The 21,839-nt window shown below is 34.9% G+C and overlaps 1 protein-coding gene across 1 annotated transcript in view; it reads right to left on the reverse strand.

The window, feature by feature from the left end:
- MAP3K1 (mitogen-activated protein kinase kinase kinase 1) overlaps window positions 1-21,839 on the reverse strand; it is a 75,121-nt gene that overhangs the window by 17,797 nt on the left and 35,485 nt on the right. The window contains 6 exon segments of the mRNA XM_020997371.2: window positions 114-235; window positions 5,548-5,696; window positions 6,112-6,228; window positions 6,722-6,922; window positions 8,825-9,028; window positions 11,874-12,024. Of these exon segments, the coding sequence (XP_020853030.1) occupies window positions 114-235; window positions 5,548-5,696; window positions 6,112-6,228; window positions 6,722-6,922; window positions 8,825-9,028; window positions 11,874-12,024 (944 nt within the window).

A 21,839-nucleotide genomic window follows, 5' to 3' on the forward strand; every position in this document is an offset into this window, starting at 1 on the left:
CTAGAACACATGCTCATACAGGGTTGAATCTTGTTAAAATCTAAATTAGTTGGGATAGATGGTGGAATAATTTAATTACATTTATGATGAGCATGAATAAAACAGCAACATACAAATTGACATGCAGTGATGGTGCAACTTGTTCCTACAGCCATCTTCACATACTGTAAGGCTCTCTTCATCAAGCATTCCTAACAAACAAATGGGGCACATCTGCTCCTCTTCATCCTTCATACTATAGAAAAAGGAGGAGTAGAAAAAACAGCCATCAATAACAAAAACATCACACAATTTTAATTAAAATGTTTGATAAAATATTAATTCTAATATTCCCACTCTATTAGACCATGAATGACTTGATTAATGAAAATCCTAAGATAACTAATTACATGTCAGTACTTTTTCTATTTCAACAGTAAGTCACAGTAAAAAAAAACCTGGTAGTTTTAAGGTTTCTTGTATTAATGTGGTATTTTATATAAATCTACATAAATTTTTTGATGTGACCCTAATATCAGTCTAATTTTTTTGGTTTGCATCTGTGATGTCATTATGTAGAAAACTCCTAGTGTGTGAACTCCCTTTACTGGTGACCAATAGCCACTTATCTACAGCTCATATCTCAAGAGATGCCTGGTGCCCGAATGCTTAAGTAACCTGCCCAGTGAGCCTCTATTAACTAGGCTACAATACCAGGCATTAGTCTTCCTTATTGTAGAATGATATAACTACTAAGATAAATTCTGCTTGAAAATGTTGGTCAAGAATCAAGTTGAGTACAAATTATTTTCCACATTTTTACCATGGCATCTTTTGAAAAATAATGTTAACTTACTAGTACATTTTAACTATAAACAATATAGCAATAAGATTTCAAGTTAACAGAATATAAAATCAGATTTGGAGCTTCTGGGGACCTTGGAAGAGCCAAGAATCAAAGCCAGGTCTGTTAACAGCAGGTTCTAGACTCTCCATTTCAAATCTCATTGTTATCATCAGAGGCATTCTTCTTTCACTTCAAAGACAGCAGGTAAAGCCATCTCCTGGGGACAGTGGATCCATCAGTACAGCTGAGGCAGATATCACTCCATCCAATAAATAGTCTAATCTCTGAGAAGAGCCAGAACCCAGCGAAACTAACTCTGCTTCCAGAGAAAGAAGCACCTCAGATACGTTCCCTCTTCCCTTCTAAGCCAGACTGAAGATAAAGATGGACTATAATGAATTAGTCCTATGAGAGTGAGAAGGAAGAAGGACAAAAGTGGAAAAGGAGTCTCTCTCACCTAGGTCTGAAAAGACTTGATAAAATCTGAGAATCAGAGGGAACCTCAGATATTGAGTATAGGCTCCTCATGGTATAAATCTATTAATTTAATATTTATTAAGCTTGTACTTCAAATTAAATCCTCCACAAATGACCTAAAGTCTCACCCTTGAGATGACCCTGTGTTCTCAGAGGCTATCCCAGTGAAACATAAGCTCCTACAAGTCTTTCCAAGTTCAGAGAGGCTCATCATAGGTGGATGAGACTACAGATCAATGGGGATTTTTTGGCCACAGAAAGTTCTGGAGACCATCTATTAAACTGTAGAAATGTTGTAATCTGGTCACTCAAGGTCATCTCCGCAACACACACACACACACACACACACACACACACACACACACACACACACACGTGCGCCTATCCTTATGGAGCTTACGTTTTTGCAAAAGTATAAAACAAAATCGGATGTAGCCATAACATGAAATATTACATAAGTCCATTAGGGAGGTACCAAAAAAGTGTTTTGTTGGTCCAGGGGAGAACATCATTACCAAAAGTGTATAAGGAAAGACTTCATGATTTGAATTGGGCTTTAAAGAATGGGTAGACTTTCAGCAGGCATATGGAAGGAGAAGAACAGTCTAGGTAGAAAGAACTAGGGCAGAGTAGTTTGGTTTTGTTAAAGCACAGAGTATTTGGAAGACAGCTCATGAGCTAAAGTTGGTGGCAGACTATGGAGGGAATGTCAGGGAAAGAAGCTTTAATTTTACTTAGTGGACAGAAATGACATGTCTACTACATTTCTTCATAAGGAAAATTAGTATGAAACTCAGAGATGTTAAGTAACCAACATCATACTGAATTTGTGGAAGTGCTGGGACTAGAACTGAGACCATAGCAGGTTAGATCTAAAAGAAAAATACAATAACCTAGTCCTGCAAATTATAGATTCTTCGATCCAGTCAGATTTTCACTCATGGATACCTATCCCTGCCTTATATTCCACGCCTGCTATTATAAGCTGTTCTGCCCAATGTTTAGGCTTAAGAAGCTGCAAACAAAGCTCTCTGATCAAGATGGTGTGCGCGCATGCAAGCGCCTATTTGTGAAGGTTGGCAGAAAAACGTTAAAAACTACAAAATGAAAACATCTGCCAGTTTCTACTATGCTATAATCACTTTTTCTCTCTGAACTGTATACTTGGACACAGATGCGGGAAAACTAAAAAGGAGTAATGGTATTTAAAGGAAACCAAGCAGTATTATAAATCCAGAAATTCAGATAGGATTCGTGTAATGTTAGTCTATGATAGGAAACAAAATTAATTCAAACTGAAAATTTTACACAAGCAAACAACATCAAAAAGTCGTAACCAGCAAAAATATAAATAAAATTGCCCAATCCAGTCAAATTGCTGGTGTAATCTAGAAGTGAACGTGTGAGTGTGAGTGACAAATACCTTATCTCCATACAGAACTTTTCCAGTTGGAGTATGGGGGAAGGGAGAAGAAGGTAAGGAAGGGAGTATGGAGAGGAAGGTTCCACAAATACATTATCCCTTCAGGATATAATCTTTAAAAAATTTCAGATTCTTACTAGTGTTTGGAGGTTCCCTTTGCTCTCCTGAGAGCACTTTTCCTGTTTTATTTTTGGCCACTTGGTTTTAGGTTTCATAATACTAACCTTGACATTTATGCAGCACAAAGAAATTTGCAGTTTTTTACATATAGTATCTCTTCTGACCCTCCCAACAGCCTTATGAGCTGGGTGCTCTACAGGTCAGAATTAGCTTTATTTTACAGAGGAAACAAGCTTAGAGAGATGAAAAGACTTGCCTGTGGTCACAGAGTGAGTATCAGAAGGAGGACCTGGGCTCAAGCCTTCCTGGCTATAAATCCTACATTCCATCCACTACGCCACATCCCAATATTTCCCCCCTAAAATAAATTAAAAGGCTATGAAAAGGGTATAGTAAGATTACAGAAGAATGAAAGAGTACAAGCCAATGAATATCAAACTTGAAGCTGTGGTATGAGAATGAAGCATTGGGAATGAAGTCTAACTTCTAGCAGTAAGAGACTATTACAGAAGAGTAAGAAAAAGAGTCAGAGGATCTGAGTTCAAATCTTGATTCTGTCCCTGTACTCCTGAGAAAAGCACTTCCTCTCCCTGAGCCCATTTCTGCATTTGTAAAGTGAGAGGATTAGGCCAGAATATTTCTAAACCCTTTCCAGTTCTCCAGCTAGGATCCTCATTCTGCAAGTGATTTAGTTATGCAACTTTAGGTAATTCACAACCCCAAAATGGGCCTCAGCTTCTTCAGCTTTTCATAAACCATAAACACTCTATATAAATGTAAGCTAATATGAATAGTTCTGTTGTTATTACAATGACAAGGCTATCTCCTAACTTGACTAGAATCTCACTTTACACCTGCATTCCTTAAATTCTACTGTGCTTTGTGGCTTTTAGAAGGTGTCAATTAGAGACAATAAATACCTATTATGCCAATTAAGTGCCTCCTAGTGTCAGGTACTGGTGCCAAGTGCTGAGGAGACAAAGAAAAACACAAGACAGTCCCTGCCTTCAAGAAGCTCACGATCTAATGAAAATATGAATTCACTGCTTGGATGGTGACTGGTTCTCATTAATAGCTATTTTATTAATCTATTTTAGTTATTAAAAGTATTTATTATATGTATCAGTATTTATTAATAGCTATTTTCCTTAATCTCTTAGGAAAAAAAATAAAAACTACTTTTGTCCTCATTAGCAAAACCTAACATAACATGGTTCTTCAAAGGCCTCTACAAAAAGCGGAACATGTTGCTAACACATTAACTGGTACCAAAAATAGTTTTAGAGAACTGCTTCTTTATTTACTAGGTTTATGAAACATTTTCCTACCTGCCACAGAATGAACTCTTGATTCTAACCCTAAGTCAGCCTGCTTGCCGCTCGGCACACAGCACACTCATCGACTCATTCCTGTGCCTCTCTAGATAGAGTTCTCTGCTGCCTCCCTGGCTCCCTTCAAGGCTCAGCTGAGGCTCCACCTCTTGCTTCCCTCTCAGGCCCTGGTGCTAGCACTGGCCCACTCAGAAGGTACTTTGTATTTAACTTTTTGTATGTGTGTTATTTTCCCACAATAGACAAAATGTTCCTTGTCTATTATGGAAGTGTTTTGCATAACTGCACATGTATAACCTATATTGAGTTGTTTGCCTTTTCACTGAGGGTAGGTAGGGAGGAAGGAAGAGAGAAAATTTGAAACCTAAAGTTTTAAAAACATGTTTATAAAAAAAATGTTTTCACATGCTACTGGGAAATAAGAAATACAGGAGATGGGGTATAGAAGTCTATCCTGCCCTACAGGAAAATAGAAGGGGAAGGGGATAAGAGAAGGGGGAAAGAGATAGAAGAGAGGACAGACTAGGGGAAGGGATATTCAGTATGCATGCCATCTTGGGGTGAGGAAAGGGGTAAGATGGGGTGAAAATTTGAAACTCAAAAACTTGTGGAAGTGAACGTTGAAAACTAAAAATAAATAAATTTATATTTAAAAAAAAGAAGAAAAATGTTCCTTGAGGACAGGGACTGTTTTGGTTTTTGACGTCTATACTCAATACTTGGCACATAGAGGCACTTAACAAATGCTCGTATGATGAATACTAAATATGATCTTGGGGAATTCACAATCTCCCTGAGAATCACCTTCTTCATAGAAAACAGGGGTTCTTAACCTGGGGATCCGGCCATGGACCTGAAAACTTTGATGGGAGAAAAAAAATTATATCTTTATTTCAATTCCATTGGCTTCTTTTGTAATCCTATGTATTTCATGCATTTAAAATAAAACATCACTCTATAAAGGGTCCTGATGCAAAAAAAAAAGATTAAGAACCTTTGATCAAATGGGGATATCACCTTTCCTACCTACTTTATTTAGGAGGTTATTATGAGGTTCAAATGATATAAGGTATGTCTTATAATGAGGTAAAGTATGTGAAAGCATTTTTAAGTACTAAAGTGTTACACAGAGTACTGTATTCAGACATTTATTTTGCCATTTTCTAATATTATAACCTAAGGGGAAAATTTCCACATTTAAACATTACAATTGTTAATATGCTTTATTCTTCATTTTAACTTTCTCACTCCAAAATTACAATGATTCCAAATAGGAATAATTTTCAAGTAAATTCAACACTGATATACATACCCTTAAAATCACAAAGTAACCAGAGAATAAAGCTTTTAATTCCTTAAAAAGTACTGACCTGTTTTCTGAACTAGATGTAGAAGTACTAGATGATGACAATGTATGAGAGTTTGACATGCGTGATACAAACTTCTGGATGGTGCTACGAGATGGAGCTTTGATCCTTGAGCTACGCCTACTGTGATATTTCTGGAACAAACTCTCAACCTAACATCGGAAAAAGACAGTAACAATGATATTCATGCTACATTCTTATACACAAAGGTGCTGATTCTAGGTGTCTCAAAACTGATAATCCTCATTTTCTTTTAGTTGATCAATAACTGATGCAAGCGATTAAGACAAAAGGGATTATAGGTAAATATATGTTCACTGACCTTTAAAAATCAATAACAACTGTTTAGGCAAAGAGCAAAACAACCATTAAATGGCTTATAAAAATATAATTCAAGGGATACAATGCTCTAACCCACTAACTAAATGAGCTGTATCTTTGTACCTTAAAAATGATTATGAACTGCTTCAAAATCATGCTCAAAATATGAATTAATTTCCTGGTTTCACCAACTAAATAGTCTTTTTTTAATTACTAACAACTGAGAATAAAAACATTATAAAATACCTCAAAATTTTTCAAAGTTTTCCTCCATAACATTGGATCTGAGGGTTCTAGTTGAAATACTCGGAGCATAACAAATAACAGATGGATACAAAATGTTCCACGCCCACAGCTGCAGGTCTAAATATTAAGAAAAATACACAGGTAAGCTTGTGGCTCTACTGAAATTTCCAAATGTAGCTTTTAATATGCTGAATTATTACTGTAGGTATTTAAGTTTTTATATTTCCAAATTTATCATACTAATGTTTTATTTATTTTTAAATTACAGGCATCCATGTGGTTGTGAATCCTAAGCATATTCACTATAAATATTAAGGCAAGAAAAGTTACCAACCAATTAATTTTAGTGAATATGTTAATAAAATTTGTATTTCAAAACTATACAGGTAAAATGGCCCTTCCTAACATTTACTTTAAGGAATCACTTATTTAGCAAGACATATTTTGAAATGTACTTAGTTATGACAGGGAATGATTTAATTTTAAGAAGGTTAAAACTTTACTCTAAGCTAATATCACATACTAAGAAACTTAGTATTCTCATTTTGTTTTGAACTCCCATTAATAAATGTCCGTTGACCTGAATTAATAAGATGAAAATGCTTCCTACCTGAGGTCCAATAAACACTCTGTATTTATTGTCTGGGCTGTCTCCTCCAATTAGGAAAGAGTTCGGTCCTATCTGCTGCAGTAAGTACAACCTGGCTCGCATGACTTTGTTGACTCGGCGATTTGTTTCCTCAGGGCTATATGGGGAGAAGCCATCTGGGGATGGAGCTCTTCGGGGTGGTGTAATTCTCCCACTCTGAAACTTCAGAACATTGATTTCTATTAAGAATAGCTTCTCAATTTTCAAGAAAGAAGCTCTTATAGAAAAGAGGGGTTATAAATAGTAGCATTACTGCGTTTACTCAAACTAGTAGACAGCAAATGTGAAAAAATGTAATGCAAAATGCATTTTTGCCTGAAATACTGAAATTTCATGAAAACTGAATTTTATAACCAAGTTATCTGGATAACTGATGATCAAGTTATTAAAGCTTTTAGAAGCAGAATAACTATGCCATCTGTTCATTAAATTACTTTGTAAAAACAACAAGAAGAAGAACCCAAAAAACACAAACAAAAAAACCAGCTTTCTGGAAAATATACAAATTAAAGCTAAGACAGTAAAAGGTATTTGTGTGTGTAACAAAGAGAGGAGAAGGGAAAAAGAGAAGGGAGAGAGGGAAAGTAAGGAGTAAGGGAAGGAGAAAGAGCAGGGGAGGGTGGTATAACCTAGTAAGTAAAGAATTGGCCTCAGATTCAGGAACCTGTGTTCCAATCCCATCTCTGATACATGCTGACTGTTTGACATTAGACAATTTAACTCTTAGTAGCCCAAACACCTCTTTAAGACTGTAAGTTTCAGAGCCAGTGGTGACCTATATTGATAGGAGTTCCTCATTGAGAGCTCCCTGGGACACAGTTAAAGTCATAGGTCTAGTCCAAAACAACAACAACAACAAAAAAACAACAAAATATTTTACTTATACACACACACACACACACACACAAAACTGGAGTGACAGGTATTTTATAGTGGAACCTGAGTATAACTTATTTTTCATGAGTAAGGTTTTAAGCTAGATACTCAGGGCAGCTCTTCTGGAAACAGATGTCCAATTAGGTTAACACTTTGCTACATCCCACTAATTTCCATGGAACTTCCTCACCTAGGCAATAAATAATCAATAATCCAGTGAAACAGTCCACTTCTGAGCATCTACCAGTTTTTATGGCTGTATACAAAACCAGGTTTACATTGCTGGAAGCAATGACTTGACTTTAATGTAAAATTCTTAATTTTGCATTATCATTATTAATTATTAATTTACATTATTAAATTACACTAAGAGCCTCTTAATATTGGTCACCCAAACTTGAAAAAGAAAAAGTCCTACTACTCTCCAAAACTCATTTATTACCACTGATTTTCTCCCATGTGATCATAATAACAGGAAATAGTATTCACTTAAAAAATTCACTAAAAATCTCCCTCAACTATTTATTACTTACTTTTGGGCAGAACTGACTTTTTTTTAAGCTGAATTTCACCTAAGATGTTTGAAAGATGATATCATACACTACACCTTCTGGCCTTGTATCTAAGCCCTCTCTAGCCTGCCCTGAACAAGGCTCAATATTCACTATTTTGGGTAATCTTTTGGAAACAGGGTCAGCTATGAAATCAATTATCTGTCATCCTTAACCTCAAAGATAACAGAAACTGTAATTTTTATGATGGCTTCAGAATTCTGAGCACACAGTCCCTAATGTCTATTAAGATAATTATTTTTAAACAGACTTGCATTTGAATTTGGCGTCATTTATACAACAGATGAAGTATGACCTTCTAAGTTGTCCAGGAATAGAGTTGTAGCAGTCTCTAGCTACAGGGCCACAAGGATAGTCACCAGTCTTTCCTTTGGGAAATATTTTATCTTACCTGGTCCTTCTTTATAACTTTATTATTTCTATTAATGACAAATTTAGCACAATTCAGTACAAGAGGAGTTCTTAGTGCAAATACCTTTCAATATGTAATTTCCTTCTCAAATTTTAATTTCTCAATATAGAGTAATTATGCTTTTATAAAAAATTATTCCCATATGCATTATATATAAAAACTAAACATTCAAGCAACTTAATGTTTAGTGAAATATTTACTTACAGGCACTGGAGATACTCTTTTTCTTCTTACTCCAGGAGATTCTGATTTAACAGTACGATTTGAAGATGAAGAGCTACTAGGAGAAGGACTCCGCCTTCCTTTTGGAGTAGGTGAAGAAGTATTGGTATGCCCTTCAGTTTGAGATTCTGGTGTTAATTTGTTGATTTCAGAGCCATCTCCTTTTACAGGGATAGGTTTCACCACCTAAACAGAAAGGATTTGATACATTTTGATTGCTTAAAAAAAACCCAAACAAACTGAGAAGCAAAAACTGGAAGATACAGATTTAGTGTCAGAATTCCATATAAAGGGGAATTTTATATTGTATTTAATAAACTTCTATACCATGGATTATAAAGACTTGCATCTTTTCTCTTTAAAAAATTTAATCCAAAACTAAAAATAAATTAATTTCTAAAAATTTAATCCAAAGACATTTCATTATTTTAGCCTTCTTTGCATCTCCAGCATTTAGCACACTGCCTGGCACATAGTAGGTGCTTAATAAATATTTAGCTAAACTTGATTCTAAACTTGATATTACAGATCTCTCTCCAGATTGATAGCTATTAAGATTCTTTGGGTATGGTAGTTCAAACAACTATAGATATATGTAACCGGACTGTCATTTAAGTCAGAGGTTCTTAACCTTTTGTGTCATGGACCCCAGGTTAAGAATTCTTGATTTAAATGGTTTAAACAGATGAGTATTTGTCAGAGATGTTGCAGGAGACTGATTTAAAAGGTATTATATTCGATAAACAAAAAGGTTCCTTCCAAATCAATATTTTATGATGTAACCTATAGCTCTAGGACCATAGGATTGGTCAAGTCAATAAGCATTTATTAAGTATCCACTACGTGCCTGATAATGTACTAAGTATTTGAAGGGATCTTGGAAATCATTTTGTCTAACAGTTCTCAAATTTGTCTCAGGACCACTCTTAAAAATGAACTCTAAGTAGCTTTTGCTTATGTAGATTATAGCTATTGATGTTTGCCATATTAGAAATTAAAACGGCTTGTCTTAAATAGTTTTGACCTCAAAGACCCCCAGTAATGGTTGTGGGGATCCCCCAAAGTCCCTGGACTACACTTCAAGAACTGCTCATCTACTCCAATCCCCTCAATTTACAGATAAGAAAACTGACACCCAGAGAGGTTAAGTGATTTGTCCAAGGACACAAAACCAGGAGCTGAGCTGGGATTCTAAATCCAGGGCCTTTAACATTCAGTACTCATTCTATTAGAAGACTATGCCAAATACTTCATTAAATCCAAATGTACCATATCTATGTGCTAACCTGATCAAAAGACAAAGAAAAGAAAGTTAATTTAACAGCTTGGTTTCCATTAATCATTTCTTTCTTTCTCTTCTTTTTTTTTTCTTTCTTGGACTGGACCCATGATTTCATTAGAAAGGGCTCTGTCTGGATAAAGAACATCTCCCTTACAATACAAATTGACACCTGATCTTCAACTTATAGTCAGGCTCAGTTAACAGAGCGTTCAAGACATGATGAATCTAGGTTTCCAATTCTAAGGTCAACTCTCTATTTACTATGTTATGCTGCCTCACTATTTGAAGACATCACTGCTCCCTTTTCTAAGTATTTGGTACAATCTAGTTTTTAAAAAATTATGATTAAGTTGAAATCTCCAAATGATTTTCCTCAAATGAAATAAATTACACATTTATGTCATTAGGGAAAGAGGTAGAGGAGTTAAGATGGCAGATACTCCTACTTTTTTGACATGGAAGGAAAGAGTAGTGTTTTACAAGGGGGAAAGAGGAGAAGAGGAGAGAAAAATGGCAAGAGAATTAACAAGAATTTCTGTTTTAGCATAATCAAGAGAGACATTAAAAAACTAAATTTGTAAGCACTGGTATTGCCTTCAGAATTTGAGTATCATGAAGTTAATGATTGTCTATTCACCAGGGGCTCTTAACCTGGGGTCTGCAAAATTGTTTAAAAAATATTTTATAGCTGTATTTCAATAAAATTGGTTTCCTTCATAACACTACGTATTTTATTTTGAGAATTTAAAAATATAACCCTGAAGAAGAGGTTGCTAGGCCTCAGATTGCCAGACAGGATCTCAACAATAAAAGATGAAGAGCTCCTGGCCTGTCCCCAGGATGTGCTTGTCCTGCCTGTTATTTAATTTTCAGTGTGAGCATTTACACCTTGGAAACTGCAAATGCTACAAATCAGGCCTTGATTTCTTTTGTTGATTGTCTACCTTAAATAAAGTGATATTAAGTGATGGAGAAGTAATGGAGAAAAATGTCAGGAAAAAATGTTAATGATGCAGATTAAATTTACTGTACATACTTTTTTTTTTGGCTATGTTAGTTGTTGAACTTCTATCAGTATGCCACTGTCCATAGCACTCATCCACATTTCTAAAAGGTTAATGAGGTAGCTAACATTTAAATATTATTAAGTTTGAGCATAAAACAGAAGACTGAATTTCAGTACACTATCCCCAGGGTTTGTTTTGAAATTTTTTAAAAAATGGAAATATGAAAAATACATATGAAATTTTGCTTTCTTTTCATTAATAAACAGTATTCACTAATTTTTAAGTAAGACCAATTATGGCTAAAACAGACTATTTTTACTTCTTTCCTATTCAGCAAACATTTGTTAAGTCATTTCATTAAGTTATTTCTCGAGAACCTACAAGTCCCTTTTAATTTTGGCATCTACAGGGATATTTCTGGGAATTAAGATTAAAGGGCTCCATTATAATTAAAAAAACAGAAAAAGAAAATACAAAATAATTTCATATATTAAGAAAAGAGAAATAGATCCTGATGGACAAAAATATTTCAAATGCTGACATTAGAGGGCAGTGTTGTTTCTAATTTAAAGCCAGAAAGCTATTATTTGATCAACAACCAATAAATTATTCCAGTTAAAATATCCTAAATAGTTGCTTTATTTTGTATACAAATTACCACAGGTCTAACTAAGAAAGGGAAAAAACGGCCTATAACATTGCTCAATTTTCCACTTGCACACAGATAAGTTTTTCTACGTACCATAGGGCCTCTCCTACTCCTCCTTTCCAGCCATTCATGTTTCCAGGCTGGCATACAGGTGGCCTTGAGTTTTTCCCTGATCATTCGTTCTTCTGGGCGGTCATCCATTTTCTGCAATCCCTTGAGAGTTTCTTTATTCTCCATATCTCGACTAAAATAGAAAAAGATAACCCATTTTATTTTTGATGATACTTTCCAGGCATAAAATGCATAAATTGACTACCCAGTTGTTCAGAGCTATGAAGCAGAAAATCTTGAAAGCTGTTACTATTTAAGGAAATTCTGTGCTCATGATGGAATAGTAAATGAGTTCCATATATTGAGTCCTTATTATATGCCAGGCACTGTGTTAAGCTCTGGGGTTACAAAGAATGGCCCTGGGGAGGTAACCAAAGATGAGACACTAGCAGTGGGAGAAAATGGTAGGATGTGAGCCAAGTCTCCAAAGGAGCCAGGAGAACGTTGTAGGCATGAGGGGGACAGAGCAAAAAATGCCTGAAAACAGGGATGGTTGCGTACAAAATTAATCCTAGTACATCTACATCTAGCACTATGTTTATCAAGTCACTTATAATGATTATTTAGTCTCTTCTTTTATCAAGAAGTGAGGCCTCAATGAACTGGAAGGTTCTTATTCAGTTCCAAATCTTACCAACTTAGATAGGAAACAATCTAAAGTAGCCAGTGAAAATGTATATATTTTTTTAATTTATAAAAGAAAGTACAAAAAGGTCAAAAGATGAAAATTCCATTTTCTCAAATGATTTGCAGCCAAATGAGCTATGACCAAAATGATAATAGCTGACATTTAAATGACACTTTACATATAATTATCATAGGCCAGTGAAGTCCATACCATTGCTCCCTATTTTACAGAAGAGAAAACTATCCTAAAGAGATTGCTATTTATTCATGGTCGTACAGTTAATTAATCTGTGAGAGGAAAATCTGAATGCAAATATCTCTACTTATATGTCCAATGCTCACTATGTACTGTTGCTTCAAACCACTTATCTGATTAAGGGAAGTTAAGTTTTAAGCCAAACAAAAACAATTCTTTAACTGAGTGTTAAAGAGGCAGTGCAGCAGAGCAGAAAGTACATGAGACTTGGAGTCAGGACACCTGGACATTTATCACTTAGCCACTATGAAACATTCACAACCTCTCTGAGCCTAGCTCCTCCTCTAAAATGGGATAACACATTACTTTCCTCATGTCTGTAAGGAAATCAGTTTTAAAGGGTAGTAGTGCAACAGAAGCAAAGTACTTAACCAACATTTGCAGTTATACAGATTTTTGAGGATGCCTTTCAGTATATTTTAATTACATTTTAAGGTCATAAGATGACAGCATTATGTTACTTATCTATGTGTATGAGATCAGCATAAATATTACTTGAACCACCATTTGAAAAAGTCTAAATCACTAAATCACAGGCCAGTATGAAATAGCAAACTGGCAGTAAAATGAAATATACAAGCAAATATCAGAGATCACAACACTCCATGCAAAATGCTGTCTCCCTAAAATTCAAATTAAGCATCCTACAAGATTTTTCCAACTGATCACAACCTTCACTGAGAAGGAAGCACAATCTCTTAGAAGTTTCTTCCAGCCCTAAACCCCTATGATTTTAATCAAGACAATCTACTTTAATAATGCTTTTATGTTTACCAATAGTTTAAACAGCACTCAAAAGAAAATAGGTAATACTTAAACCTTATGGAACTACTGTTTCACAAAATTTGTAGAATCAAGTCATAATACGTTCTATCCTTTGGAATTTCTAAGTGGGCTTTAAATCCTATATATAACACGCTTTAGGAGTCTAGACAAATACTTCCCAATAGTATTTACTTGACAGGCCAGGAAAAAGGCTGAATAAGGGATGTGAAAAGTTTGATGATGGAGACACTTTCTCCTCTAGAGCACTGAATGAAATATATAGAATATAGGTTTAATTTCCTATCTTTCCTCAAAATTTGTGGTCTTCTTTATTCTCAGAATATTTCATAATACTGTACCAATATTTGCAAGACCAAATGTGTCACAGATGAATGAAGGTCTATAGCAGAGGTTCTTAACTTGGGGTCCATGGACCCCCAAAGGCTGTGTGGATAAAACTTGGTTTCACTGACCTCTAATCAAAATGCATGAATGTAGGCAACAAACCAAAGGAGTTTTAACACATTACAGCTGTTCTAAGTTATCTCAAAACATCTTTTATTATTTCCCCTACATCAATATAGTACATGATACAAGATAGTACATGATCAGCCTTCCTATTTATATATTTTCAATATAATTAATTTCCTTTGTAATCCTATGCATTTTATTTTGTGCATTTAAAAATATTCTAAAAAGGGGTCCACACCAGACTTTACCCTGATCTATAGGGTTTGAATAAGTAGTATGGATATGCAATGAAGTTCTACAGTCTCTGGTGGCAAAGGATACACAAATAAGCACCTGAAGTTACAGGGGAAAAAAATTGTAGATTCTGGACACTTTCTGGTGTGCTAATTCTTTTTAACAGTGATAGGATGGAAAGAACCCCACTCCAGGAATCAGGAGACCTGAATTCTAGTCCCAACTAATCCATATTAGTCTATTCAATTCAATAAGCATTTACTAAACACCTTCTGTGTGCAAGAGACACCAAGAGGAAAAAATATTGCTGTCTTCAAGGAGTTTCTATTTTCTGCAAGGTGAGTATGAGTAGGAGGGGCCATAAATACATGAGCACACACACACACACACACACACACACACACACATATGTATATAAAGCAGAGAAAAGAGAGAACACTAACAATCAGAAGCTTCAGGAAAGGCTTCTCACAGGAGATAGACTAACTGCTAAGCTTGGCACAAAGTCAGAGATCACACATTATAAAGGAGACCAGACAGTATATATATAAATCTTCAGCCATGGGGAACAGTCTGTACAAATGCTTGGAGTCAGATTATTCAGGGGGTGAACAGCAAAAGTAGGCTGGTCATTTTGCCTGAAATCTAATATATACATGAAGGAGGATGATGTGCAATAAGCCTGGAAAGCTGAGGAGCTTGTGATTTGTCCTAAATGTAACCAGGACCTATGGAAGGTCCTCGAGTAGGAGACTGGTGAGGTCCCACAGAAAGATTATCTTTGTACCTGTGGGGAGGATGAATTGCAGAGCACAGAAGCTAGAAGACCAGTGAGGAAGCTGTCACAACAGCGTGGTGGCTGAGAGATGTGAGTATATTGTGGAGTGGAAGCAACAAGACTTGATATAGGGCTATGGCACACATTGGCGAATGATGAAATTTCTCTGGGTCTCTATTTCTTCATTTAAAGATTAGAGGATTTGACTAAATGCTTTTTCATATCCTTTCTACTCAAATCTATTGTTTATGATAAATGTAAACACATTTTACAGAGAAGCAAGTCCCCAGAATTTTTATTTAACCCCTCCCCCCCAACAGTTTAAATGGCCCTGAGTTCAGGTGTGACTGTTACTTTCTCCTTATGTGGCTTTGGACAAGTCCCTCAACCTTTCTGGGACCTGCCTTTAAAAATGTAGGGGAAGGGTTCAACTAGATGATTATTAAGGTGCTAGCCACCACTCCTATGAGCTATGAACTATCATCTACGCACCTATATCTTAGACAAGTATTACCTGAATGAGAAAAGATTAATGTGCCAGAAGACTGAGATAAAGTAGAGTAACTTCTCTCATGATTCTTTGTAGCCTGGTCACTGCTTCAGAAACTTTAAAAACTATGGTGGGGAAAAGATGATACCTTACATTTATATAGCACTCTTAACTCAGCAAAACTCTTTCACATAGATTATTTTTTTTATCCTACAAATATCTCCATGGTAGCGAGGGCATATATTAATTTTAAAGCATGAGAATTAAGCCTTTAGTAACAAAGACTTAAAAATATCTGTAATTTCATCCTGGTCAGTGCTTTTAACAACACCACATATTTAATTTAAAAAAAAAAACAAAACAAACTTCAGATGTCAAAACAGTGCCTGTGAAAAGACCTGGACCTGAGAACAAAGAGAGCTGGGTTTCAGTTTGTTCCAGCCCTGCAACAAATTATTGACTTTTGTGAAAGTCATTTAACCTGTCTGGGACTTAGTTCCTTACCTATAAAACTGAAGGGTTGCAATATATGGACTTTAGGTTTCTTGTGGATTTCTAGGATTTTTAGTGCTCAAAACTCATTAAATTTCTGGACAAATTTTCAACATACTTGACATGTTTTAGTTGTTCAGTTTCAGTTGTATCCAACTGTGACCGCAATTGGGGTTTTCTTGGCAAAGGTACTAAAGTGGCTTGCCATTTCCTTCTCCAGCTCATTTGACAGATGAGGAAAATGAAGCAAACAAGGTTAAGTGACTTTTCCAGGGTCACACACAAATCTGAGGCCAGATTTGAACTCAGGAAGATTCTGAATGCAGGCCTAGGACTTTATCCACTGTGCCACCCAGCTGCCCATTGATACATTAAAACAGGACAGTTTTGTAAATGTATACAAAAATTCTACTTTTTTTCATAGTTAATCTTCCCTACAGGTTGAGTGTTTACTTCATCTGTCTTTAAATGAGACACAAACCAAATCACAAAAGCAGAAAACAAAATTTTCCTTTTTGGGGGTATTTATGACAAAATGTTATTTCAAAAACTCTTTAATTTGATCTAATAACTTGGGAAAGCTTAATTTAATCTTTTTTATTTTACAAATGAATTCTTTTGTTGTGATTTTAAAAACCTGATTGCAAAGTCTACGGGAGATAAAGCACCTCAAATTCATGAAGGACTTGGAAAATAATTTTTTTTGGCCATATGGAAGTTAGCTGCATTTACCAAAAATTGGACAAATAAATTATTCCTTAAAAAAAAACCCAACATCTAAATCAATAGTCCACATGATTATTTTTCTCTGGCAACAATTTTTTTTAAAAGTCAAAGTAGGATAGGTGTTTTTAATTTAAGCATAAAAATTTTAAAAATCCTATACAATTAAAAAAGCTCCTTTGCACAGACATTAGATTAACTATTAGATTAACTTCAGATTAACATTAACATTAGAAACTATAAAAATTGTGTTATGCAGCTAATTCAGTCTTCACCTTTGTCCTATTCCTATTGTCCTATTCAGACTGGAAAGACTGAGTTTTCCTGTTTTTATCTTTAAATGCCTTTTCAATTTCTAATTAATTAATTTAAAGTTAAGAAAACACTGGTAAAATGTTGCTATTGTTAAAAACTGAATTAATACTTCTGTAATGTCTAGTGGACCTAGGTGTTTTTAAGTTACTTCTCTATTTCTATAACTTCATAAATAAATGTGTTCTTGAACGACTCTCCTTTAAGCACTAAAATGTATTATCTAGTACTAGATAATATGGAAGGAAGATAATATGACAGATGCCCACATCAACACCAACTACTTTTCCTCACTAATTAAGGATTTACCTGGACACATAACAGGATTGAGAATGAGAGAAAAACTGATCTAGAGATGATATAATGCCTATAATAACCTATTTATAAAAAATCTCCAGTGCATGACTATAGTATTTCTAATGCTACAACAGGCTTATCTAATATTATCAAGGAAGGGAGATGTTCTCCTTAATCAAATATTCTTGATAGTAGAGCAATATCAGAAGTAAATCACCAATTAAACTGCTTTGATCTGGATCTGGATCAAGTGGCCTTGAATATAGGATACACCACCAAGATAAAATCCCTCTGAAAGGGAAAAATATAGGTATATACAAAAATAATTATATAAGCAACCATATTAAAATATATTTACTATTAAAATAACTGTATTTCCATTTCATTAACTATGACTTATTTATCACTGCTTTCTTTATGCTCATAAAGCAGGAAAAGATAAGACTGAATATTACTCCTGCAGGAAAACAAATGTTTTTATATTAATTTTCACCTAGATTTTTAAATTACAAGAATCTTTATATCTATAGCTCTCCCAACTAATTTCCCCATATATATTAAATTTTCTTTTACTTCTAAAATAACTTAAGATTCTGATAAGCCTTCATTCTGAAATCATTCAACATGTTTCCTTTTTTAAAAAATTGGCTATAACATAGAATTCATCTGAAGTAACCAAAGGTCAAGAATTTCAAGTAATCAATGAAAAAAAAATTAGAATGGGGTCTAGAATACCAGATCTCAAACTATACTACAAAGCTGTCATCATGAAAACAATTTTGTACCAAATAAGAAAGCTAGAGTTTAGTTGGCGGAACTGCTTATGTATACAATATACAGAAACAAGTAAGCACAGTAATCTAGAACTGGATAAACCCAAAGATTCTAGCTATTAGGACAAGAATTTACTACTCAACTAAAACTGTTGGGAAAACTGGAAAGCAGTCTGGCAGAAACATATAGATTAATATCTCACACTGTATATACCAAGATAAGCTCCAAATGGATACCTGACTCAGATATAAAAGGTTTTATCATAAGCAAATTACTTGGAGCAAGGAAGAAATTACTTTTTGGATCTATGGATGGGGAATAATTCATGATCAAATAAGAGAGAGGTTCACAAGAAGTAAAATGGATGATTTTGATGACATAAAATTGAAAAGTTTTTGCAAAGACAAAACCAGTACAGGTAAAAATTAGAAGAGCAGGAAAATGAATAAAAATCATATTTACCATACATTTATCTAATAAAGGACTTATTTCTAAGACATACAAGTAACTGAGGCAAATTTATAAGACTAAGAGCCACATTCTTCAATTGATAACTAGTCAAAGGATATAAACAGTTTTCAGAAGAAATCCAAGCTATCAAAAGCCATATGAAAAAAATGTTAAAATCTACTAGTAATTAGAAAAATACAAATTTAAACAACTCTGGGGTACCACCTCATACCCATCACATTGGCTAAATTCACAAAAAAGGAAAATCACAAATGCACATTTGAAGGGGCCATGGGAAAATAGGTACTTGAATATGCTGTTGATGGAATTGTGAACTGGTCTAACCATTCTAGAAAGCAATTTGCAACTATGCCCAAAAAGCAATTAAATTGTATACACTCAGCAATACTGCTATTTGGTCTATATCCCAAAAAAGATCAAAGAAAGAAGAAAAGGACCCATATGTTCAACTCTATGTAGCTGTTCTTGAGTTGGCAAAGAATTGGAAACTGAAGAGATACCTTTCCATTGGGGAATGGGGGAACAAATTATGGTATGTGAATGTGATAAAATACTATTGGATGGTTTCAGAAAAACCTAGGAAGACTTGTATGAACTGATGCAAAGTGAAGTGAGCAGAACCAAGAAAATAATCTACACAGTAATATCAATACTATAAAGATAATCAACTTTGAAAGACTTAGTAACTCTAATCAGCACAATGACCAACAATAATTCCAAAGGATTCATGATGAAATATACTATCCACTTCCAGATAGAGAACTGATGGACTCAGAATGCAGACTGAAGCATATTTTCTTTTCTTTTTTTTCCTATATTTATTGACATGGTTAAAGCAGGAATTTGTTTACACGACTATATGTATTTGCAATGGGTTTTGTTCTTCTTGACTTCTCCTTGGGAGGGAGAAGAAGAGAATTTGGAACTGAAAATAAACATAAAATTGAATTAAAAAATTAAAAATAAAAATCCATTATAATGAGTTATATTTAAAAAATTTCCATACAAAGGAACAAAAGGAATCTACAGAGCTACTGACCATTCTTCTACAAAGTTAACTTTGGGACTTCTTGGAGACAGTCCTAAGATCTGTACTTCCATTTATTAGCCATGGAATCATGAGCAAATCACAGACCCTCAGTCTCAGTTATCTCTGTTCCTCAGACAAGACATTATATCCCCCAACTCCAAGCATTTTCACTATCTGCCTTCCATGCCTCCAATTCTCTCCCTCCCCATTTTCTACCTCCTGGCTTCTTTCAATTTCCCTGCCTCTGTACTTAAAGAACTAAAACATCACAAAACAGCATATGATTAATCACTAAGTGAGCAGAATATAAGTGCTACATATGAGTTCAATAATGCTTTCCTAATCCTGATTCCAGATCCTAGGTTTCCTAAACTCCAGTGGCTTCCTATTGCCTCCAGAAACAAATTAGAGAATGTTTGGCTCAACATTCAAAGCCCTTGATAACTCAGCCCCTTCTACCTTTCCAGTCTTCTTATACTTCACTCCCGGCCATATACTCTGATTCAGTCTCCTGGTCTCCTGGCTGTTCTACCAACAGGATACTCCATATCTCAGCTCTAAGTATGTTCTCTGGTTGCCTCCATGCCTAGAACACTCTCCCATCCTCCACTCCCATTACTGATACCCCGGGTTTCTTTAAGCCTCAACTAAAATCCCACCTTCTACAGGAAGCCTTCTCCAACCCCTCTTAATTCCAGTGCTGTCCTTCTGTTAAATCTTTTCTATTTATGCTGCTATGTAGCTTGCTTTGTACATATTTGTTTGCATATTATCTCCTACATTAGACTGCAAGCTTCTTGAGGGCAGGAACTATCTTTTGCCTCTTTTTGTATTCCCAAGGCTTAGCACAGTGCCCGGCACATAGTAGGTGCTATATAAATGCTAGCTACTATTATTGTTGCTGCTGTTGTTATTTACATTTCAGGACAATTTTCTGAGTGATCTAAAAAGAATTAGAATAAAGAATACGGCAGCTACTTCATTGAAGCTTATTAACAAATCGTTGGTAAAATCCACATACTATAAATTTCATTCTATCCAGTTCAAAAAGCATTAAGCATTCTTGGTTAATTTTGCATAGTCACTTTCTTGTGCACTTTACTATGCAGTATTTCCCTCTCCATTTAAAAAATTATGAACTTAAACAAGAATGTTGCCATATGCAAAGAAGAACCAAGCATATGGCACTCTACAAAATGCTCAGGATACAAAGTTAATAGGTCAATTTGTCTGGAATGTGGAATGCATGGACCTTATCTCAAAAGGTAGATTAGAGCCAAACTGTGAAGGATTTTAAATACCAAGCCGAGGAGATTTTATCTTAAAGGTATCCTGAAGGTTATTCATTTAGGGACTAATATAATCAGATCTGTATATTGCAGTGCATTGCACATAGCTGCATGGACAACCCATTGTCACAGATTCACAATGAGCTGGGGGGGGCGGCGGCGTGGTGAGGGGCTAGGAACTAAGAATTAGATATAAAGCCTTTAAGGTACTTGGGAAACTGCTTGGTTCTTATGATACCAAACTTCAAACTTCATCCTTTAATACCAAGAATCAACTAGTTATATTATATAATTATGAGTCACAGATGACAATTTCAAATTCAAAACAGAAGGTCACATAAAAAGCAATGCATGGCAAGTGTAAGCAAGATGTGTCATATTTCCAATGAAAGGATAGGCAGGACCAAAAAAGGGGGCAGAATGCAAAAATAAAACTGATTGCTATTTTGAAGATGAGGTGAATTTGGAGATAAATATATAATATGCTCATGAGTGGAAACTAGATCCTAAATGTGCTGTTGACTGTATTATTATATAGTAATGACAGAGCCACAGGTGATATAAAACCAAATTCTGAAATTAACTTTAAGAACTGCAGTTGGAGTAAAAATCTCAAAGAAGGAAGCTTGCTAACGAAGCCACTGCAGAATCTGCAGAAAAGAGAGAACAAGGAGAACAACTAATACAATGGCTACAATACTAAAAAGGAAAACAATTTTGAAAGGGTTAAAAAGTCTGATCAATGCAAAGACCAATCATGAAAGATATTTCTGGCAGAGAAAAGGATGAGGAGAGAATTTAAAAGACACAGAAGAGAGAAGGCAGTTCAGAAGGGGGCAGGGACAAGAATGGAAGTGTTACACTATGTTAGATTTAACAAATACTTTAAAAAGTTGTACATAATAGAGTTGTAGTTTCATATACAATCTTATTTTTCTG

Source organism: Phascolarctos cinereus, unplaced genomic scaffold (assembly GCF_003287225.1).
Source record: "Phascolarctos cinereus isolate Bilbo 61053 unplaced genomic scaffold, phaCin_HiC Scaffold_4;HRSCAF=312, whole genome shotgun sequence".
Taxonomy (NCBI): domain Eukaryota; kingdom Metazoa; phylum Chordata; class Mammalia; order Diprotodontia; family Phascolarctidae; genus Phascolarctos; species Phascolarctos cinereus.